Source organism: Diadema setosum, chromosome 5 (assembly GCF_964275005.1).
Source record: "Diadema setosum chromosome 5, eeDiaSeto1, whole genome shotgun sequence".
Taxonomy (NCBI): domain Eukaryota; kingdom Metazoa; phylum Echinodermata; class Echinoidea; order Diadematoida; family Diadematidae; genus Diadema; species Diadema setosum.
In genome coordinates this window covers 16388621-16406023 of record NC_092689.1, presented here as the reverse complement: position 1 = coordinate 16406023, position 17403 = coordinate 16388621, and the positions used below count along the sequence as shown (strand labels likewise).

Sequence of the window (17403 nt, the reverse complement as noted above, 5' to 3'; positions counted from 1 at the left end):
AAGATTACATCTAAATTCATTAAAAGAAGTAACTTTACGAATATCGTCTGGTACTGAATTCCATATAAGTGGACCTTGATTAAACACAGATTTCTGAGTAATAATGATGTTCTTACTTAGGGCATGTGAAAATTATCAGCGTTTCTGGTATAATACGGTAGGGATGAATAACATCATGGCAATTTAAAGTGAAAAAAAATGCAGCAGAGAATTGGGTAAAAGCTTTCTGTGCCATAAAAACGTAAGATTACCTAATATAACTAGACTCGGAATTTGTCATCAAGTTGACAAATTAGGTGATCCGATGTATTCGAAAATCAATGATTTGAGTCCTGATCCCATTAGGCATGACCATACAGGTTTCATCTGTGTTTAGGGACATTGGCCGTGTGATGTTTGGATTCTCATTTAGAAAATGGAGTCAGGTCTGCCATCTTTGGTACCAAATTCCGTATACACTAACGACGATACAGAATGAAGTATGTTTGACCATTGACCCTACTTTGCACAGCCAAGATGGCATCTGAGCAAAAAGCTTTAATTTTAGCGAAGTTTTTTGACATGATTTGGACGTTGTATGAAAAAATGGAGGACACATAACGATAGCGCAAAGTCTCAGCTACAACATATTAAAATCTGGGAGAAATTCAAGGAAGGGTAAGTGAGCTAGTGCTCGATAAAGACAATCATGTCAATTTTCACATCTAGAAAAATTTCCTCCCATAGAGATAACAGGTCATAACGAAGATAGAGAAAAAAGTACATTTGACGTTTGAACCCACTTTGCACAGACAAGATGGCATCTGAGCAAAAAGTGGTTATTTTGTGAAATGATTCTTGTAACATGGTCTTTGCGTGTGCAAAATATGGGAAAGATAGGACATGTATTCACCAAGATACAGGATAAAACATTTTTGACATTTAGGGTCAAACATTTTTGACCCTAATTTACATACCCAAGATGGCGTCTGATCAAGTAGTTGTTATTATATCAAATAATGTAAGTGACATGAACTAAACATGTGCAAAATATGGGGGTGATAGGATATGTTTTTCTTGAGTTATTGCAAAGAAAGTTGCAGAAAGAAAGAAATATTTCAATACATCGAAGATAAGCTTTAATTTCAACCAAGTTTTTTGACGTGATGCAGACATCGTATGAAAAAACGAAGAGCACATTCACGATAGCACAAAGTCTCAGCTACAACATATTAAAATCAGGGAGAAATTCACCGAAGCATAAGTGAGCTAGTGCTCGATAAAGATAGTCATGTCAATTTTCATTTCCAGAAAAACTGCACTCCCATAGATATAACACGTAAACTTGTCAAATTTGACAAGATTACTTTCAATCCATTTTTACGAGGTGATGCCGTCATCTAATCAAAATACTGTTTAAAGCTACAGCATACTGAAATCTCGGTGAAAATTGGCAAAGGATTAGTGAGATACGCTCGAATGAACTTAAAATTTGATGACGTCATTTTGAAATTTTACTTTTTTTTACTTTATTAAATAATTTGATATCTTTTGATCATTTTTTTTTTCAGCATCGCCAACCCATGAAATGACATGTACAACTCATCAGCTTTCAGAATATGTAAAGAAACGGGGGATCACTGTCCATCCTGACGAGTAAAATCGGATTTAAAATTGGCGGTTTTTTGGCATAGTTGCACTGTATGTCGCCATTGACGCGCGCGCGGAATTTGAACTTTGACGGGCCCGTATGACGTTATATTGAGTCGGATTGACTTGAAACGTGGTAGAAATATTCCTTGACATTTCAGACATCCGATCCGTGTGAAAGAGCGGGAAATTTCTATTGCATATGAGCTGTGCGAGCGTATATGCGTGCGCGCGTACGCGTCCGTCCGATTTTTTCAATTTTTCGAAAAATGCTCCAAATGGTTTGAAACGTGTGCAAAAAAAAAATCAGCTCAATTTGAGCATACAATCATTTCAACGCGCGCGTACGCGCACGTTTTAAGAGAAAATATGAATTTTGATAATATGAGTAGAATGTGCATAACTTGAAGTATATGTGACGTAAATTTCATTGAAAAATTCCATTCATTTAATGAGATATGAATGAAAATATGTTTTCATATAATGACGTCATAGTGACGTCACGGTCGACTGATCACTATGATTTTATTTGACCCGTCGTCTTTGGGACATGATACATAGATGGTATAATTTTGACATTGATAGAAAGAACACTTTCTGAGCTAATCGATACACAAATTTTGTCCAGAAATAAAGAAAGTAAGAAGAACAACAAAGAATCCGGACAGATACAGAAGGTGATCCGAGAGGATACTCCGATCACCTAATTATACTTAAATCTATCATACAGCGTTGAAATCTTTTGGGCATTAAAAGAAAAAAAAAAAAAAAACTGGTGAAGTGTGAGCTAAATAAGTTGAATTGTTGATAACTCTTGTTGCACATTTTTTTTTTTTTACTTTGAAAAGTCTGCCTAAATATGTATTTGCAGCACAACCCCAAACACAAAGACCATTGGGCGCAACAATTGCATTAGAGATTTAAGTAGAAAAAGTATCCCTATATTTTTTGAAATTTTATCACATATGATATTTATGTGATCTTTCCAAATCAATCTATTATCAATCATGATTCCTAAAAGAATTCAAACACACCCCTCGTGTAATTTCAGATACTGCTAAATTTGTAGTTATATCCTTTACATCAATATTTCTGTTGGTGAATACATAAAACGTGTTTTACTTCTATTTACTGATAATTTATTCACATATATAGGCATTCGGAAGTTATATTAAGTTCATTATTGACTATCAGTTGTAATGTTTGGGGATCATTATGAGACATAGAAATACTGGCGTCATCAGAAAACAATCTAGATCAATAAACCTCAGACGTATTATATAAATCCACGTATAAATTTACGTATAACATAAATCCTATTGACGCCGCAAAGTCACCAGCAGCACCCACTTATCATATCGTGATTTGCATAAGGCGCGTACCTGCTACCTTTAATTAGATTACCGAAAAAAAGTGTCTTGTTATAAATTTCACTAAAATCTTACACCATATTTCAGCATTGCTCATAGACGCCTATTGTTTGCGAAACGAGCATTTGTGTTGTTAAAGTTGTTCCATGTTTTCTTCTAACTTTGACTGTCTATGTGATTGGGGCTTAACCTAAATTCTTAGTCATTACATGATCAAGGAGGTGGAAAAATTTCCACCTAGATGTTGTTACCATGATCAAAGGTTATGTCAAAGTCTACTTCGCAGAAACAAAAGGGGTTTTCTAAATTGTACAAACAGCACATGTAAGTTCGAAGCCATTGACATAAGGGCCACAGGGAAGACCGCTTCCATGCATACACCTTCCCTCCACGAGGTACAGGAGAGCGCCGTTTTGATTCCCATGCGTTCCCGGTACGGTTTCAGCGTGGCGGTCCACGCAGATGTACTCGGTTCTGTGGTGAACGATAGCAGACGACATCAAGTAACCGGCGTATTCCAAACGCCAGTCGTCTGACGGACACACGTTGCGGGCTGGGATCACCAACTTCGTCGTCCGTCCGCAAGGAGCCAGGCAGACAGCACAGGTCGGGGTTTGGTCGGCAATCTCTTGCCAGTGGCCCACAAACGAGTGTGTCTCAAACTCAGCGGAAAACACGAGACCTCGCCAACCATGAGCCACTGATTCCACCTCGTCATAGATCGGTTGGTCTGGTAAACACAGGTAGTTAGAAGTGCCCCCGGCATGTGTGTAAAGTTCACCGCCCACTGACCCTGTATACAATGCACATCATTTCATATACAATAAGTTAAAGGAACATTCCAGATGATTTTCATAATTTCACATCATGTAGTACATAAATCGACAACTCCATGTATAGATTTGTGGAATTTATTGTGGTTCTTGAGCAGAGAAACAATACTTTGAAAAATCTTAAACAAATTACACTGAACAAGGATGATGACATAGGAGGTTCACATATTTCAGAAATGTAGCAGTGTAATTCCATTACAATACCGCTTGCTTGCGAGTTCACCTGTGTATAATCTATGCATGCCTTCTTTTGTTTTGGTTCCTTGAGCCCCAACTCATGCATTCTTATGGTGACTCTGCCATGTCATCATCCTTGTTCATTGCAATTTGTTCTGGATTTTGAAAATATTCTTATTCTTCATCCCAATTATCACAAATTCTGAAACTCTGTCCTCAGTATAACTAATTTATAGTTGTTTAAATGTAAAAATCTGAAAATCATCCGGAGGTCTCATTTAAATTCTGAAACTCTGTCCTCAGTATAACTAATTTATAGTTGTTTAAATGTAAAAATCTGAAAATCATCCGGAGGTCTCCTTTAAAAGCCGTTCAATACGGGAACCTGGTGGTCTGTGTATTAAGTCTATGGGGATTTCAGAATTTAGTATGGAACGAGGGAAGGGGCGCATGTCACGAGACTAATACCCACGAGTCATACAGCCCAAGACTTGTGGTGGTCTGTGTATTAAGTCTATGGGGATTTCAGAATTTAGTATGGAACGAGGGAAGGGGTGCATGTCACGAGGCTAATACCCACGAGTCATACAGCCCAAGACTTATACAGTCCATAAGTCATACAGCCCACGAGTCATACAGCTCACAAGTCATACAGCCCGCTAGTTATACAGCCCACGAGCTCGACACTAAGTAAATAAAGCCCACGAGTTCGACATCAAGTAAAATAAGCCCACGAGATACTATAGGTTTTCCCGCCCAATTTCATCAGATTTGCATTCGAATTAATGACAAGGCGCTCAAATTCAAGGGATTTTTTGGTCACTGCTCTACTCTAACGGTTCATTTTAATTCTTTGAGTATTCAATTTCATTTAATGTCATTCCTTTTAGATTTTATTTCATTCAGTTTAGAGAGAAATTCATTCAATTTAATGGCACAAAGTTGGCATTCAATTTCGCGCCAGCTGGATAGACGTTCAAATTCGCTCCAAATACCAGTTTCAATTTCATTTATAAAAACACAACTTCGCGCACTTTTAACGTTCGAATTCTGTCAACATACAAAACTTCTACGGGCTTTTTTTCACTGTCATTTCCTGGATGATACAATTTCATTTTCATTTCAAAGTTTCATTTAATCATCTTAATTGTATTGTATGTTTTTCTTTCCTATCGACCTTTCTTTTATTTTCAACTCACACCTAACAGTATGGATGTAACATTTAGGAAATAGCCATATCCCAGAATATCTTAGGGATCCCATACGTCCAAATCCATATTGATCCATTTTGATTTCATTCCTTAGTTCCTCTGGTCCATATCATAAGTAGCCGCAATCGGATCAGCTGTAGATAGACCTATTTTCCCAAAGGTTTATATCTCCAGTTTAGCTGGCTGTCAAGATCATGCTTCATCAACTAATTCTGTCCGTATTCGAGATGATCACGCATACTCTGTAATGTAGCAGCGGCTAAAAATCGTGTATGAATAAAATGTAAATGCATGTGTCTGAAAGTGGGGTTATGACGAGTTATTAGCTAGTCGAGATCGACATTCAACAAGGTACCTAGTTCATTCAATTAAATTTCATCAGCATGCGATTTCACGAGTTTCTTACACAAGGGTGTAAAAAGGGCATTCAAATTAAAAATGCAAGTGTAACGCATACAAACTCGCATCAGCACCGCCGTGGAGAGCGTTAAGGAATTCAAATTCACGATAAGGCAAACAATTACAAATTATGGGCAGTCTTTTTCGTTGTTGCCTTTATTTCTTGTACTTATTCAGCTGTTTGACTATGCAAACTTTACATACTTTGAAATGTGATTTTTTTTTTTACTCATACTATATGTGACCGTGCATCACAAAACGAACAAAAAGTCGCACGCACTGATTTTGTGTGAGGACTGAAAATAGGTGAAAAGTCTGCTCTTTCAGAATATGCTCTCAACTGAAAATCCATGTCTGGCGACTTTTTGTTGGTTTTGTGATGCAGGGTCACATATAGCTAATAACTCGTATAACCCCACTTTCAAACAAATACATTTACACTTTCATACACGATTTTAGCCGCTGCTACATTACAGAGTATGCATGAACATCTCGCATACGGACAGAATTAGTGGATGAAGCACGACCTTGACAACCACCAAAACTGGCGATATAACCCATTGGTGAAATAGGACTATCTACAGCTGATCCGATTGCGGCAACTTATGATGTGCACACGGGGAACTAAGGAATGGAATCAAAATGGATCAATATGGATTTGGACGTATAGGACCCCTAAGATATTCTGGGATATGACTATTTCCTCAATGTTACATCCATACTGTTAGGGATGAATTGAAAGTGACAGGAATGTCGACAGGAAAAAAATACATCCAATACAATTAAGATAATTAAATGAGACTTAAAAATGAAAATGAAATTGTATCATTCAAGCGTATGACAGTGAAAAAAGGCCCGTAGAAGTTGTGTATGCTGATTGAATTTGAACGTTCAAAGTGCGAAGTCGTGTTCCTATATAAATGAAATTGCAACTGGTATTTGGCACGAATTTGAACGTATATCCAGCTGGCGCGAAATTGAATGCCAACTTTGAGTCGTTAAATTGAATGAGTTTCTCTCTAAATTTAATACAATAAAATCTAAAAGGAATGACATTAAATGTAATTGAATACTCAAAGAATTAAAATGAAACGTGAGAGGAGAGCAGTGACCAAAATCGCTTGAATTGAACACCTTTTCATTAATTCGAATGCAAATCTGATGAAATTGGGCGGGAAAACCTATATCATCTTCATGTTTGTTTTACTAATCGTTGGCCTTTTCTTTAAAAAAATCTCACTAATATTATTGCTTTGTCTCTTCATCAAATTTGTCATTATCATCATCATCTTGGTTAGAACAGCTATCCACCAGTTTAGAGTTTATCTAATATCGACTTCAGATCGTTTCTACAATTTCTAGCGTTACTTTACCAGATCTATGTGACGTGATGATTGCTTTTAACACTGGGGTGCTGCATGATGTATAAAATATAAAATTTGGAGGATATGTGCGAGGGAGGCCTGTTGCATAAAACTTTTTACATGAGAAAAACTCAGGTTGATTTTTCACAGAATCTTTCCTGTCTGACGTACCAGAGTTTTTTTTTTCTCAGGTTAAACGCTTTACGCAACAAGCCCAGGGTGCACTGTGGGTGTGTGTGTGTGGGGGGGGGGGGCGGGGGGGGGGGCTGGGGTCAAAAACAAGGGAGATTTTGCAATTTCAGAATTGAAATCATTCGTTTTAATGTAGACTTTGGGTGAAATATTATGACGAATTTGTATAAAAAAAACCGGAGGCGTATTATACCACTCATTTAACCTGGGGGAAGATTGTACATGTCCTCCTCCACCTTGTGAGTGCGAAATGCATGGCAAGTAACTGTCCACTATGTTTCATTTGCTTACCCGAATATACGAGTTTGGCACCCTGCGGGCAATCCGGTTTGCCCCATCTGACGTAGAGGGCACCGTTTGTCTGATTGTTACAGCGCGTTTCCTCACCAGTCGGAATAGGCTCCTCAGGCTCTTCCACTGGCTCTGGACTTTCATCCACGACTACAATGATTTGCGAACAATGTCAAACGCCAGTTATTTCCATCTGATGTATCGTACAGGAATAGACTTTCCCATCCCCCACCAAAAAAAAAACAAAAAACAAAAAACAAAAAAAAAAAACCAGTTCACACCAAAATTTCGTCGTGCTGAACCCATTCTTCCTCAGCAAGAATATAATAAGCATTAAATAATTCCTTTTTACATCTATTGCATTTACTGCTTCTTTTTCTCATCTTATAACTGGTCAGAAATGTTCGAATTTGAAAGAATCAGGATTAATTCTACATGTAGAAAACAGTGTGGCTTCTAAAGATATAGCGTTTGAAAGTGACTTACAGACTTGCGTTGACGAATTAGTTGAGCGACATTAATTTCTTGTGAAAAAACACGAAAAATAATCAGTAATACAAAACGAAGACTTTAATTGCTAAAAATGTCCTCTTTCTTAAAATTTAGAAGGAAAGAAGAAAGACGAAAGCATGACTCTTCAGATAGCCAAGCAGTCAATAATAACCGTCATTTCAATTGTTATCTCATATTGTACCTTGTAAATCGATCGGAGCGTCTCTACCGTCGCGGCCATCCCTGCCAGCCACACCTGCTGGACCGGGAGGTCCTCGTGGGCCTGGAACACCAGCCGGACACATAAAGCACTGGCCTGACAATCCATGAAAGGGAAGAACACATTCACACATTGTGTAACGTACAGCAAGTCGCAAGGCATCTGGTTGGGCTATGAGTAAGGTGGAATTGCTAAAATAATGTAGGCCTATTACAATGCACTTACACAGCCAAAATATAGATCTCTTAAATCTTTTGGTTTGTCCTGTATCTTCATGGCTGCACCTGCAAGTGCTTGTTATAACATATATAGACCACAGCATGTTAATTGTTTCGTAGGGGAGAATTATACTATTATATAATATATATAAATATATATATTTTCAAACCTGCATTATACATGTATGTATATAACATAAATTCAGAATGACTGCTTGTATGTTTGTATGTCTGCAAAAGATAATAGGAAATCATGTAAAGTTAATGAAATTTAAGCTGCATATTATCAAAAATGATATATCTTCTTTTCACACTGTTTCTTTCTTTTATTTTCAATTCCATATTTCCCCAGTTTCCCGCAATCTTTGTAGTTGTAAGCTTTTCACCTCCTCTTTCCCCCGTCTGCCCTTCCCTCAGAGGTACCCACATAATAAGAGCATAGTCTTTTGAGTGGGTACCTCCACTTTTTTTCCGCAGTGTGTATAAATACGATCGTATGTCTTTTTTTTTTTTTTTTTGGACTGATATATGAACATGGTATTGTTATCTCTGGCTGGCTATGTATATTCTCTACGACACGCATGTCAGATTTTTCATATTTCTTTGCACATTCTGTTGAAAAAAGGTGAAAATGAAGTTTGAATTGAATTGAATTGAACTGAATTGAATTGAATGAATAATAGAACAAGTTTCAGTGATAACTTTATGTCATACCCCTACTTACCAGAAAGCAATGGCCATGCAAAGGGACCTAGTGGGTTTTTAATACTGCTTTGCTGCGTTGCTTGTGGATAAGGAGTCACAGACGAAGATTCAACATCTCGACGACTTCGTTTAATATTTTTATCAGCTCGATCGTCATGGATACGGATGTCATCCAGGATCGCCGGGTTCTTGGAAATCAGTTCCAGAGTCATGAAAGACCGAGTTATCTCTTCAACTGATTGCTGTGAAAAAAGAAAGTCACATGACATAATTACTCAAATCTTGCTTTTTACAAGAGAGCCATTCAGAGAAAGAAAGGGAGGGGGATGGAGAGAGGAAGAGAGAGAGAGAGAGAGAGAGAGAGAGAGAGAGAGACAAAGCGATGGATGAAAGCATATATGCGAAAAAAGTTTGTGTAAACGCGGGGACATATCGATTTACCGTCTACATTTTTAACTATCCCCGAGCCGCCGGGGCAATCCACATACTAGTAACTCAAATTACTGTGGGGCAATCGGGGTTTGGGGCGAGACTTGTCATGTGACACCAGACTTCGCGCATGCGCACATTTGATGAACACACACTGCAAAAAGTCCGAATTTAAATATGAAACACCTAGCTGGTGTTAAATTTCCGGTGCTCATATATAATGTTAGATTAACACCTCCAGGGGGCCGTTGCATAAAAGTTACAATTATGGTAACTTTGCCATCCAATGGTAACTACCATGGCAACAATACTCAACAGCCAATTAAAATCAAGAATTCCATGGAAGTTACCATTGGATGGCAAAGTTACCATAATTGTAACTTTTATGCAACGGGCCCCGGGTGTAATTCTTAAATTCAAAATTGTTTTTTGAACAGTTTCTTATTTATTGTTCTTCTTGTTGACTCTGAACTTCAACAAGACGATCAAGAATTTTCCGATAAATTAGTTGATTTTTTTTGAAAAAAAGGTGTAAACACATTTACACCACAGTATACCAGTTGGTGTGGTCTCCTATTGAAGCTGGACGGGTGTTCTACCATTGACGTTAACACCGGCAATATGATACCAACACCATGTGGTGTAATTATTGAATTAACACCAGCGCAGTGCCAGAATATCACCAGCTACAATTTGAAATTAACACCACGAAGTGCAAGGTGAACACTTTTCAACACCAGCACAACATACTTTCTACACCTGTGGGTGTGGTCCTCTATTGACACTTGATCGGTGTTAGATTTGACAACCGTGGTGTTAATCTAACACCGATGTTTTTTTTTTCCCGGACCTAAAATTGCTTGGCGGGACGGTTGGGGGGGGGGGGGGGGGCAAGTCCCAATGAGCGTCCACACAGGTTTGTACGGCCCACATGCACTCTCCCCTCCAAATTTTGTCCCCGGACCTAAATTGCTTCACGGGGACGGTGGGGAGGGACAAGTCTCAACGAGCGTCGATCCACAGGGTACTTTTGGAGGGAAAAGTCCTCCGGCCGGGACGCGGGGACTAGTGGAACGCAGACAGTGTTATTTACTGAGTGTTATTCTTACCATAATCATCTCGTATCTTCAAGGGCAACAGATTACTTAGAAATATTGATTTCGATGTCGGTATATCAGCATATGCAGCCCGAGTGAATCAAAATGACACTCCCTTTCAGTTTCCTTTTAAGAGGCGTTCAAGCATACGGAAGTGACAATCAAGTCGGTGCTAGTGCTAGCTTTAGTGGCATCTACACTAGCACCGGTCATAAAACTGAATTTGAAATCTGTCGGTGTTTAGCAGGTTGATCACAAAATTCTGGCGTATTTCATTCAGCTGGTTTTGGGCCAGCTGTTGAACGTTGTCAGCCGAACCGAGTTCCACTGTTTGTCTTGGCGATTTGCCTGCTTATTTTCCCGTTGGCTAACGCTAGCCTCTCGGGATAATAAGCTTATTTTGTCATTTCAAGTTCTGTGTTACATTTTTAGCGTTGCTGTGTGGGGACCCAACATGATTCACGTCCACGAGTGCACGTTGTACGAATGAAGTCTGTGCTAATGCAACAAGTACTCTAGACATAGCAAAATAGGTCCTAAATGTAAGTCTGGAAGCAATTTGATGTTGCGTTTTGGAGAAGGGATAAAACATGACACTTTAACCCGTCTTTCCAATTATGTGTCTACAACAGGCAGTGACGAACATCTCTACTAGTTTCTCTTTAAATGATACCATTTATGATAGATCATTATGGTTGTTTATTAAGACGAAGAATCACACATGAAAATATAGCCAGTCTAGGTGCTGGTTTAGACACGACAGACTGGTCTTGTATCTTTGATACAAATGATGTTAATTTGTCTTTTGAATATTTTATGCAGATTTGTCTTTGACTCTTGGATATCCATATTCCAAAACGTAGACAAAAACCATCTAATTATTAAAAAAAAAATACCCAGACTCCCATGGATCTCTAAATCACTCTTGCTTTCAATAAATAGAAAGAATAATTTATATTATAAATTTAAAATGAAACCTACTGAGCAATCAAAACTTAAATATACTACTTACAAAAATACGTTGACGAAAATTATACGCATAAAAACCATCTAATTATAAAAAAAAAAATACCCAGACTCCCATGGATCTCTAAATCACTCTTGCTTTCAATAAATAGAAAGAATAATTTATATTATAAATTTAAAATGAAACCTACTGAGCAATCAAAACTTAAATATACTAGTTACAAAAATACGTTGACGAAAATTATACGCATAGAAAAAGAAAATATTACACCAAGCAGTTACAATTTTATAGGCATGATATGCAAAACACATGGTTACAGTAAAAATTTCAACTCCAGACAACCATTTGAATAGAAATTAGAAATATAGAAATAGACAATCATTTGAATAGAAATTATTGCGAAATTAGATTTAGATTTTCCGTACACTTGTGCACAAATTCTCACAAACAAACCAATTTTCACAAACAAACCAATTTTCTCTCAAATCCTTAAAAAGTGGATCTAGCCCCTTTTGCAAATAAACTCTTCAACTAAGCAGTGACGAGCATCTCTACTAGTTTCTCTTTAAATGATACCATTGATAATAGATATGGTTGTTTATTAAGACGAAGAATCACACATGAAAATATAGCCAGTCTAGGTGCTAGTTTAGACACGACAGACTGGTCTTGCATCTTTGATACAAATGATGTTAATTTGTCTTTTGAATATTTTATGCACATTTTTCTTCGAGTTTTGGATATCCATATTCCAAAACGTAGACAAAAACCATCTAATTATAAAAAGATACCTGACTCCCATGGATCTCTAAATCACTCTTGCGTTCAATAAACAGAAAGAATAATTTATATTATAAATTTAAGATGAAACCTACTGAGCAATCAAAACTTAATTATACTAGTTACAAAAATACGTTGACGAAAATTATACGCATAGACAAGAAAAAAATATTACACCAAGCAGTTACAATTTTATAGGCATGATATGCAAAACACATGGAAAGTTTTAAAGCAAGCAATGAATATATCAAATGACAAATGTAATATTACTAGAATTATATTTGATGATGAAATCATTGAAGATTCTCATCAAATTTGTAATATTTTGAATAATTATTTTTCTTCAATCGGGGAAAATCTTGCAAGCAATATTCCTCCTTCAACGAAACATTTTTCTGAATTTTTAGGTCCACCAAATTCTAGTTCAATATTCCTTAGTCCAACATATAAGCAGGAGATAATTAATATCGTTTCTGATTTTAGTTCTAAAAAATGCTGGACACGATGACATCAGTAATTTTCTTTTGAAGGGGGTAATATCTTCAATAAGCCAGTTCGGAGTTCCACTCTGCGCATGAGCAGAAAAAAGGTCATTCGGACCAACAGGCACGTTGGTTTTTAAAGTCACTGGGATAAGCGTCTGTGATGTATTATTATGTATAATGATTATTCATGTAATCCTTATAAATGCTGCTTGCCAGCACATCCACCTGACAGCAAAAGTGGTATTTGGCAATATCGATAGAAAGAGGTTGTTCTTACATTCAATGTAAGATAATGAAATGGATGCTTTCCCAAGTGTTAATTGACGGATCATTCTGGCCATCTGGTCTATGCGAGGATTGATGAACGGATGCTTTCCCAAGTGTTAATTGACGGATCATTCTGGCCATCTGGTCTATGCGAGGATTGATGAACACCATAAATCGTTGCGTAAAGCTTGTGCATTATGTCGCTCTGAAAACGAGTGAAGAGCCCCTTAACCGACTGAGAAAAAAGAAAGGTCATTCGGACCAATGTGCCCATGAGCTAACTCCAAACTGGCTTATTAAGCCAGTTCGGAGTTCCACTTTGCGCACGAGCAGAAACAAGGTCATTCGGACCAACAGGCATGTTGGTTTTTAATTTCACTGGGATAAGCATCTGTAATGTAATGATTATTCATGAAATACTTATAAATGCTGCTTGCCAGCACATCCACCTGGCAGCAAAAGTGGTATTTGGCAATATCAATAGAAAGAGATCGTCAATACATTCAATGAAAAATAACGAAATGGATGCTTTCCCAAGTGTAAATTGACTGATCGTTCTGCTCATCGATTCTGGTCTACGCAAGTTTATTCTTTGTTTGAACAGGTTTGATGAATCCCATAAATTGTTACGTAAAGCTTATGCATTATGTCGCTCTGAAAACGAGTGAAGTGCCCCTAACCGACTGAGAAAAGAGAAAGGTCATTCGTAACAATGCGCCCATGAGCTAACTCCGAACTGGCTTATTGTGATCGGTTTCGCTTGCGTTTGCTTTTTCACAGAAATTACGCATGTATTTGTTATATTTCTGCTAGCGGGTCAACATGTACGTCTGTTGCGACACGGATTGTCGCCCCCGTCACGGATTGTCGCCTGGCGACAATCCGTGACGCTTGTGCAGTTCCCAGTTTTTGACCTCGAAGGCGACAATCCGTGATGGCAAAAAAATTGTTGCGACACGGATTGTCGCCCCATCACGGATTGTCGCCCCGGGCTCGGGGTGGTTCCTCCGGTGTTAAGCTTTGGTGGGATGGGTATGACTGCTAAGTTATGCGTATGTGTGTGTGTGTGTGTGTGTATTGTGAGCTGCATGATATGTGATGTGTATGATTTGTAGGTGCGTACAATAAGTGACTTGTGTATGATTTTCCGTATTGCTGTGTGTGTGTGTGTGTGTGTGTGTTTGGAGTATAATGATACAATATGTAGAAACTGTGCATATGTGGTGGTTGTATAGTGGTAGTGGTTTGTTTGTCTGTGTGTATACGTGCGCCTGTATGCTTACGTGTGTATGTGGTATATAGTGGCGTATGTGTATATCAAAGGGTATGTGATGGTGCGTGTTTGTGGGCGCAGTTTTGTGCCTGCATGAGTATCTGAGGGGTTTGGTGTTCGTGGGTTACGTAGGCCCTACGGATGTGTGATGTGCATGTGTGAGCGTTCGTGTGTCTACGTAAGGCCCCAGTCACATAATGCTTTGCGTCCGGCGTTACGTCCAAATAAGTCATTTTTGTTTTCTGCGGACACCCGGGGATCTCTTGCTGTCACCGGAGCATTTTTACACAACATATGGGAAAAATATGCGGGGCGATACGGAGAGATAGATAACTCGATTATAGACCAACCCTACTAATAATTTCTTCACGAGAAAGTTTTCACATGTAGGGCCCTACCAAACCTATATTCCTTGAATATATTGGTTTGGATCATGTAGCACCTTCTTACTTATACAAGGGCATATATATAAAAAAACACAAATACATTACACAAATCTAGAATGAAATCAGTCATAAAAAACCTGACCACCACCCCACTCCCAGACCGAAACAAACCTAGGGCCTACATCTATCCTAAATATTAAATCCTACCAACATCTGTCATACCATTTATAACTATCCTTCTTCAAATCCAATCACCAACCCACCAACCCCTGATTAAACAAATCATCCCACACCCACATTCACCAACCCAAATACATACACACACACACACACACACACACACACACACACACACGAAGGTTCGTTATTCCGAAGTTTCGTTTTTTTCCGAGGCTTCATTCATCCGAAACACACAATTCCCTATACCTAGAGGTTCGTTGATCCAAAAATGAAATTCGGAATAACGAACCTTCGGAATAAAGAGCCTTCGGACGAATGAGCCTTCAGAATAACAAACTTTTGCAATAACGAAATGTAACCCCCTTCCGACATACACACGCACACCCGAACCGATACCACATTCCTTCCTGATGAAACGACTTCCCAATGTTGATAAATAAGACATAATGGACCGTATGCAGAAAAGCAGCATCCGCCCGCACGCAAGCTCCACTCCGAATTCATGTACAAATTCGCCAAACAAACTCATCAAATTCAAAGCTGCTGATAAAATCAATATCAACGTTTATGCCAGCAACAGCTTACTAGGTATCCCTCCCCACGCGCACTGAGCTAAAAAACACATACGCAAAAAACTGACATAATAAACACATTCTTCCATCATACACACACACACACACACACACGCGCGCACAAACGGACACTAGATTATCATGTGCACGCGCACATTCACACTTCCTTGAAACCTCACCATGACTTTTTACATGGCATGTTTGCATGGATGTAGCCATGTAAGTTATGTGTTAGTATTTCAATGATTATGTCCAGAACGATATTACCCAGCAAAATGTGCTTCGAGGGCGGGCGACAATCCGTGCCGCCAACGCCCGTCACGGATTGTCGCCCCGAGCAGGAGGCGACAATCCGTGTAGGGGCGACAATCCGTGTCGCAACATACGTCGATTACAGTCATTGATATAGTGTACATTTCGATGTTCTGGTAAAGTCAATGGCCTGTACTCTTTGAAAACAGGGGATTGGGGTGTGGTCGCTCAGTAGTTAATGTGAATCTTGCAAATATTCAGAAAGGTTTACCCAGCAACCCCCCGGATGTAGATAACAGGTAATCACTCGAGGCACCATTTACATTTATTCACTCGGAATGTGCGAGAATATGTCGAAATCATGATTTGAAGGAGAGATATGGCAACTTGAGTGCTTGCGCCACATTCAGAAGTAATGTAAAATGCTAGGAACAACTTGAATCGCACATGTGATGAGCAACCTTACCTGAAGATCGTGAATTCGATCGCGGAGAGCCAAGACCAGATTCAGGTCAGAAGCTGTCAGAGTCAACCCATCTCCTACGACAACATGAAGAACAGTTGATGGAACTGTGAAAGTCTAATTATTTGCACATCTGCTAAGCAAGGGCAGTTTATAAATGTTCAAAGGTCCCCAACGTTGTAACTTTGGCGTAAGTCGAGTGATTGATTAGCGCCTATCAATTGTCACTATAATTGTTTATTTTAACAAACGCAATGAGACAAACTGACCAGAAATGAATATCATTCATTAGTGGAAAATTGAGCAAAGAAAATGGGATTACTGGAATCCCATTTTCTTTGCTCAATTTTCCACTAATAAATATTTCTTATTTTATCACATGAGTCGCAGGGAAAAACAACATGATATCGAAATAATGTGGAATCAGTGCTACGTGTTGAAGAAATAATAGTACCTACATACGAAAAATAACCCCAAACCCAAAAGACCTACAGTATTAGCAATGGATTGTTATTACATACACAATATCAGGCAATTCTATGGCATTCAAGAGGTGGAGACTTGTTTTGCTTTGTCTGCTCCTGCTGAATTGTTATCTAATGAGTTGGTTCATTAAATCATGTACTCTAAAATATCACGTCTTTTAGGAGTAGTATAATCATAAAGAACACAGAAAGAGCATTTCTGCTCATGTTTTCGTATAACTGAATGTCTTACCTCCATCTTCGGGTATCTCCTTTGGTAGACCCTGGGTCTGTGAGATGACCCAAGCCAAGCAGGAGAACATAAAAACGCGCGAAAATCCTGACACAGATGACATCTTATCTCTAAAATGCACGTCACACTTGGTACTCCTAGTCGGTCCAGTTTAATACCGAGAAGAGGCGGAAATATTTTCCTCGCGAGCGAGAAGTTCCTCGTTCCTGTCCTCTGGATGAGTGACCTAGCGTATTGCTAGGAACGGTTATCGTTCTTACTCTTATAAATACTAACGTCATAACCTCGACAACTGTTATGAAGGTGTGGATGGTGGGCCAATTCACCCCCACTCCTTTGTCCCCCCCCCCAAAAAAAGTGTGTACTTACACGCGTATAGGGAAGTAGCTTTCATAAATGAATTGGGGGGGGGGGGGAGGGGGTGGCGGGAACAG

General features: G+C 38.7%; 1 protein-coding gene across 1 annotated transcript; it reads right to left on the bottom strand.

Annotated features, from left to right (window-relative positions):
• Positions 1–3301: 3301 nt before the first annotated feature.
• LOC140228749 (uncharacterized) lies at positions 3302–17072 on the bottom strand. The gene is made up of 6 exons (XM_072309027.1): positions 16970–17072; positions 16256–16329; positions 9121–9343; positions 8161–8274; positions 7467–7616; positions 3302–3792 (listed from the first exon to the last, which is right to left on the bottom strand). The coding sequence occupies exons 1-6, from the start codon at positions 17070–17072 to the stop codon at positions 3302–3304; spliced, it is 1155 nt and encodes a 384-aa protein (XP_072165128.1).
• Positions 17073–17403: the final 331 nt, after the last annotated feature.